The 7,299-nt window shown below is 37.7% G+C and overlaps 1 protein-coding gene across 4 annotated transcripts in view; it reads left to right on the top strand.

Moving 5' to 3' along the window:
• Positions 1 to 7,299, top strand: part of Ate1 (arginyltransferase 1) — a 125,042-nt gene that overhangs the window by 40,862 nt on the left and 76,881 nt on the right. For all 4 annotated transcript variants that reach the window (XM_005351368.3, XM_005351367.3, XM_005351365.3 and 1 more), the window contains exon 8: positions 4,269 to 4,301. In XM_005351368.3, coding sequence (XP_005351425.1) covers positions 4,269 to 4,301 — 33 coding nt within the window. The remainder of the gene's footprint in view (positions 1 to 4,268; positions 4,302 to 7,299) is intronic.

The raw sequence follows: 7,299 nt of genomic DNA, 5'->3' as shown, positions 1-7,299 counted from the left end.
TGTGAGCCACCATGTGGTTGCTGGGAATTGAACTCAGGACCTTTGGAAGAGCAGGCAATGCTCTTAACCTCTGAGCCATCTCTCCAGCCCCTGTTAGTAATTCTTGATGAACCATGTTGTCTGAGAGTAAATGTGTTCAATGAAAACTTGTTTGGGTTGGTGGTATGAGGTGGTATCAGTTATAATTCCATGTGTTTGGGTTAGCATGTTGATGAGCTGAGGAACACCAAAGGTAAGGTGTAAACTGCTCAGTTTTCTGACAACACTGACTAAACCATAGCCTCCACTCATTTCCCACGTGGCTCTAAGAGATTTCCCAATCCTTGAGCTGTTTTTACTTTAAGTTCTCTCCTTGTGCAGTGTGGAGGAGGGAGTTCTGCAACAGTGTTTATTGTGAGGGGTAAAATAAGATCGTCCCTGTAAAGCTGTGGATGGATGATGACGTACATCTGTACTAGAAGGAGTCATTGGGATGTCACAAATATCAGGACCACTGTTTTCTCCCTGAGTGCTTTACAACTTGGCAACCACCGGTTTTTCCTCTCTCCAGTTCTTTCTTAAAAACGGTCTGCTCTGCTGCTTACTCGTTTGACAGGAGCTCACTGGCCTTCTCAGTAAGGTCAGGAGCAAATAAATGAGACTTCTGGTCAGTTCAGTCAGCATTGGCAAGTAGAATTAATTTCTTGGAAAATAAATCTTCAAATTCATTTGGAAGCATAATGATAGCCAAAGCAGTCCTAAGGAAAAAGAATACTGATGATTTCAAATTATATTACAGAGGCATAGTAAGTAAACAGCATGATACTGGCACAAAAATAGGTCAAGTTGATCTGTGGAACAGAACAAGAGGTCCACATACATCAGCACAAGCTCAAATCATCTGATTTTTGACAAAGATCCGAAAATGCACATTGGAGAAATGATAGCTTTGTTAACAGTGTTGTTGGCAATTGGATATCCCTAATAGAAGAAAGAAATTAGTGTGTTACCTCTCACCCTTCACAACAGTCAACTTCAAATGTCAGAGACTTCAGTGTAAGACTTGGAACTCCAAAAGTGTTATAACAAAATATAGAGAAAATACTTCCAGATAGAGGCAGAGGTAAGGACTTTCTGAACAGGATCCTGGTTGCCTTGGAAGTAAGGCCATCAGTTGACAAATGGGACTTCATGATAAAAAGCTTCTGTACAGGAACGGAAGTAGTTAATTGAGTGAAGAGGCAGCTCATAGAGTTGGAGGAAGTCTTTGTCAGATATCCATTTGACAGAGAATTAATATCTAGAATATACAAAAAAGACCTCTAAACAATATGGAAACAAACAACCTAATCAAAACATGGGCTGAGGAGCTGACAATTTGTGAAAAAAGAAATACAAATGGCCAGTTAACATGAAAAAATGTTCCAACCTCACAATCCATCAGAGAAATGTAAATAAAAACTATATTGAGATTTCTTACTCCAGTCAGACTGTCAGTTATTAAGAAAAATAAATAATAACAAATGTTAATTTTGATTTGTAGGTTTTGTGGTATTTTCTGTTTATCCTCAATTTATTTTATTCTGATTTTTGGAAGGTATCTCATTTTTCAAGGTTAATTTGAATTTTGTGTGTGATTGTACATGTGTGTAGAGGAGCAGTTGGTGTAGGGCATCCTCATTCACACCAGCAGGTGGTTTGAATCCTCTCTGTGTGTACATGTGTGTTACATGTATGTGGAGGAGCAGTTGGTGTGTGGTCCTTACACTCCAGCAGGTGTTTTGAATTCTGTGTGTGTGTTACGTGTGTGTGGAGGAGCAGTTGGCATGTGGTCCTTACACTTCAGCAGGTGGTTCTGAGATAGGATCTCTCGTCTGTGGTTTTCATGATTTATTTGGAGCCTCTCTAGGAGGAATTTAGAAGTAATTTTCCTTGTAAAAATTAACATAAATCTGACAGATGTGGTTGCACAGATCTTTAATCCCAGCACTTAGGAGGCAGAGGCAGGTGGATTTCTGTGAGTCTGAGGCCAGCCTGGCCTAAAGAGTGAGTTCCAGAACAGCCAGGGACAAGACAGGGACAAGAAACCTTGTCTTGAAAAACAAACAAAAGAAACAAAAAAAGAACAAAAACAAAACATAAATTTGAGCTGTATAACATGCTCTGTGCAGTGTCGATTGGGCTTACATGAAATTTAAGCAAATACAAGTTCCTTATGTAACTTTGCAAACACTATCTTAAATGAAAGTCAACTTTTTGTAAACGTGAGAGTCCGAAGAGTCCTTTTTCTGTACTCCTTGGAGTTCTGGTAAGGCAAAGGGGAGGTTAGGTGGCTGTAGCTTACTGCATTACTAAGCGTATTTGGACCTGAAATCACAGAAGTAAGTGTCTTTAGGACTTGGCATTCATGAGGCACAGCTTGGGAAAGTGGTGGGCTGAAGTTGGTTTACAGATTAAAAAGAAAAGAGGCACAATGACTTAAGTGACTCATGAGTATGTAGAGTCAATGAGATCCCAGACTACTCAACTCACAGCTGACTGAAGTGGAACAAGGCAACTAGCTTCACCTTCACACTGATGGAGAGGAAGCATTTTTGAAATCTTTTTCATGTCCTAGGAATAGTATGTCTGTGTCTTGTGGTTTATTATTCAGTTTTTACTGCTTTAAGGTTGAAAACTTACACATTTCATATTTTGGCAGTTTAACCATGATGAGCATTTCAGGTTTCTTATTTTGAAAACTGGGCATCACTAATGTTAACTGTTCTTGTTACAAATACACATGCTAGGGTGTGTGTATAAATTGTTGGGCCTCAAGAAGACATTAGCTTCCTTAAACAGCCTTTACATAGTTCTTGTTTGTTATTTAAACTGACTGCTATCTTGGTTGATGCATCAGTTGCTACTACACTTGGGTGGGGTTGCTTACAAATTGCCAAAATATGCATATAGCATAGTTCATATGTACATATAGGAATAAAGAATAGAAATCTTATAATATCAGAGTTCTGTCTTAAAAATAAAAATTTGCTGTTCCCTGTTGCTCTCCATTATTAAAATGATCTAGTATCTCAACTGGCACTTTCTGCTTTGGGGAAGAGGTGTATTTATTTTCTTAGTCTGAGCTATTGCAAAAGACATCAAGACCATAAAATTTGCATTACTTCCAGGACAGGCTCCAAAGCCACAGAGAAACCCTGTCTCGAAAAAAAAAAATAATAATAATAATAATTGTGCCATACTAGCATTATGAAAACAGCATTTGGTATACCGTGTACTTTCAGAAGAGTTCTAACAATAGAATTGTTTGTTATTAAAGAAAAAATTCATAGTTTCTGTATTTTAATGAATCTTGCAATCTAGAGCCTAGATTATACTAGTAGCTTTGACATGCCCAGTGTTATTTTAGGATTATGTTTTATAGTTCAGGGATGGTGTAGCTGATACTTTTTAAAAACTGTATCAAGGGAAGTTTCTTCTAGAAAACTAAACACTGAGTGGTGCTAACCATGTATGAAGGAGTCCTCTGTCTTTATCTCTTACACTCATTGCTGTAATATGAAGTTTGTTTTATTTAATTCTGTTAGTTACCTCTATAGCTTCTTCCAATGATGTAGAAGGAAATCCCAGATATTATATAATTGGACTGATATTTCAGTCCCTTCCTCTCGCAGTTTTGGGGCTCAAACCTGAGACCTCCTCCAGGATGGTCAAGTGTTCTTACTAACTTCCTAGCTCTTCCAGAGAGAATAGAAATGATTTGTATTCCCTGTGATGATAGGGAGGTAGAAGAAAGGGATGTGGGATGGAGAGAGATGAGAGAGTATGCAAGACAGAAGTGCCAAAATGTGGGGATGCCACTCTCTGCTGGGTCTTGAATTGTGCATTTCCACCTTTTCTTGGCGTTAACCAAGCCTTGGTCTACATTTAGGATCAGAAAGATTGTTGATTCCTTTCTTACTGGTTACTTTTGTTTGTTTTATGTTCAGAGGTTGTGAGATAAAACTTAAAAATGAAACCATTTTAGGACTAATTGTCCTGTATTTGCTTTGACACAGATATTTAGGGTTGTTTATGGAAACTAATTCAAATAGTTGAGTACTTTTTATGGGCTGAGTTGAACTATCTGTGCTCTGGATGGGTTATACATTATGGAAAATATTACCTTTGTACAGACTTTGGCTTCAAATGCTCTTACTGGAAAATTGTATGATGTTTTTTCTTTTTGTGTTTTTTCTTATTGCCCCTTTCCTGGACGAAATTGATCCTGTTCATACTGGACTCTGCAGTTCACAAGATTCCTTGTTGACTCACCATTGGAGGTAAGAGACTGTTCTCAGATCTTCACGTTAGCATCGTCAGTAGCATTTATTTGATAATTTAGGAGTGATTTTCTAAAGCAATACATTTTTTCAGTAATAGTAATGGGATGAGCATAGCCATTTTTTTTGGTAAGAACTATTCACTTTTGTAACTAGTTACTGTCCCTTTAGGTACATTTTCTTTCTCAGTAAATAGAGAGGATTCAGCCCTAGATTCTATTTCTATGATCCCTGTTTTGCTTCATCCCCGCTTAAATCACTATCATGCTTCAGCAGAGGTGGGTATGCAAGAGCTGTCATCAAGGAGGCTTCACCTGGATAAGAGACCAGAGGAGCAGAGGATCCTCCCTGGCACTGAGCACTCGTTTTGTTGCAGGCATTGTTCTTGGTGCTTGCTTTACTTCTCATTTAGTCTTCATCCTGGTTCTCATTTGGAACTCAGACAGGGATAAATTGTGACATTAAAAAAAAGTTACTAGATGTTCAGAGAACCAGAATCATGTGAGCTGTGGTTGCAAAAAAGCTTGTAGATGATTGTGGAGACTTAGAAAAGGCAGAACAGAAAAAGCAGAGCACTGTGAGTTGAGGCTGGCCTTGCAGCCAAGCCAGTATTTACTATGTATCTTTACTTACTAGCCACACTATAATTAACAGTCAACTTTCCAAAGCCATCCTTTCAGATAAGGCAACAGATTTCTGAAGAGAATTGTGCTGTTCAAATCCTGTAATATTTTTTAATCTTCTTTTAAGATAGACTTTTCTTTTTGCTCCAATCTTAGTATTTTTTTTTTTCCTTTTTGGTCTTACGCTTGTCTTTCTCTTTGCTTCTGTTGTTTGTTTCACTTTACGAGCCTCCTTTCTCAGTTCCCAGTCTCAGATCATACTCTTCCTTTTTTTCAGAGTTGAGCCACTGCCTTAATTTTTTGCTTGTTTGTTTGTTGTTTTTCTAGTTAGAGTTTCTCTGTAACGCGCTGACTGTTAGGAAACTCCCATTGTAGATTAGACCAGGCTGGCCTCGAACTCACAGAGCTCCACCTGCCTCTGCCTCCTGAGTGCTGGGATTAGAGGTGTGGGCCATAGCCTTATATTCTTTATGAGACCATCTTTGATCTCCTTATACACTGAGAGTTGTTCTTTTTTAAATGCTTTTATAATAATGATTTCATTTAATTATTGAAATTATTCTTCTTAATGATGAGTGATGGCCTATGACTAGTTTGAATCATCACTAGGGGAAATGAACCAGACCAGAGAAGCCTGTATTAACCTGGTTTGGCCACATTTTCCAATTGTTCAGTCTTAAAATGGAGACAGAGTATAACAGTGGAAGGGTGCTGTGCTGTGAGCGAGAGGGACATGGGTGGCCCGCGGGCAAGTCATTTCATTCTGGGCTGCAACCGTCAAATCTGAAAATGGCGAGAACACTTACAAGGTTATTATAATTAAATGAAATGATTTGTGGCCAACACTGAGCATAGTTCAGGAAATTTTAAATAATAAAGTAGAAATAAAAAATCAATAAGAAACTTAGAGACAATATTCATTTTTTTTTATCTGCTGAAGTTGAGGAAGTACCCTTTGGTCATAGAAATGAGAAGTATGAGCCAGAAAAGGCTAGAAAATTTTGTTTGGCTATGTAAAGAGACATAGTTTTGTATATGAAAACATAGTTAAAGGTAATTCAGGGCCTAGAGAGATGGCTTACTTGCTACTCTTACAGACAACCTGGGTTTGTTTCCTAGCATTTGCACGGTGCTCCCAAACCTGTAACTCGAATTCCAGGGGATCAAATATCCTTTTCTTTCCTCTTTGGGCCACAGGCATGCATGAAGTACACATACATACATGCACACAAAACACTCGTACACAGAAAAATGAATAAATCTTTGAAAACTAAGGCAGTTTGGAGAAAGTAAAAGATTTATTTAAGATATTAAATCTCTTTGAATAGATAAACTATCTTTTCTATTTCTTTTGCACAAAATTGTGTTAAGTGCTGTAAGTAGTTGATAAAATAAGTGTAAGTGTGTATTAGTAATGTTAGAGATGCAGCTTAAAGCAGTAGCATTAGGTCGAGCTGCTTCCATGTGGAGGGTGTTAGTAAGGAGAATAGAGTTAGAGGGCCACATCACTAACCAGGTAGCGTTTAGAGCAGTGGTTCTCAACCTTCCTAATGCTATGACCCTTTCACACAGTTCCTCATGTTGTAGGAATCTCCAGCCATAAAATTATTTCATTGATACTTTATATTTGCTACTGTTATGAATTGTAATGTAAATATTTGATACATAGGATATCTGATATGTGACCCCTGTGAAAGGGACGGTCAGCCCTCAAAAGGATCATGACCCACATGTTGAAAACCACTGATTTACGACTAAATTTCTATTTAATTTAAGTTCAGTGAGAAGAGGACCTTATTTTCCCATGTTACTATTTTTAGTGCAGTAAATTGTACATACATAGTAGGCACAACTTTAATAAATATTTTTTGGGTAGATGGGTTGGTGGGTGAATGGATGGAGAGATTACTGAATAAACTTGATGGGGCTGAGGTTAGGGGTAGAGGTCTTTTATTCATAATTTGACAGGGCTCAAGCGACAGGAAATAAAGCTTACTGTTTGTGTTTTAATGTGCTCAACAGTCTTCCTAGTTTGACCGAACCTACTTAAGATGGAAAGCTTTGTTTTTGCACCTTTGAATGCTATCAGTTGTAGAAATGGCTTAGAGTTTACTAACTACTCTGGTTAAATATTGGGGCTGAGTGTATGGAATCTGTCATCTTTTGTGAAAAGTATAAAGGAAGAATATCATGATCAAAACTGAGTGATTGTTATTTTCTGTTAGTTTTTTTCACTCAGTGATTTGAAATTGTGTTGTATCTTGGCCAACTTGATTTTTAAAACAATTTTTTTTTTATTTTTTTATTTTTTTTTTGGTTTTTCGAGGCAGGGTTTCTCTGTGGTTTTGGAGCCTGTCCTGGAACTAGCTCTTGTA

This window comes from Microtus ochrogaster, chromosome 8 (assembly GCF_000317375.1).
Source record: "Microtus ochrogaster isolate Prairie Vole_2 chromosome 8, MicOch1.0, whole genome shotgun sequence".
Classification (NCBI taxonomy): Eukaryota; Metazoa; Chordata; class Mammalia; order Rodentia; family Cricetidae; genus Microtus; species Microtus ochrogaster.
This window is presented reverse-complemented; position numbering and strand designations above follow the sequence as displayed.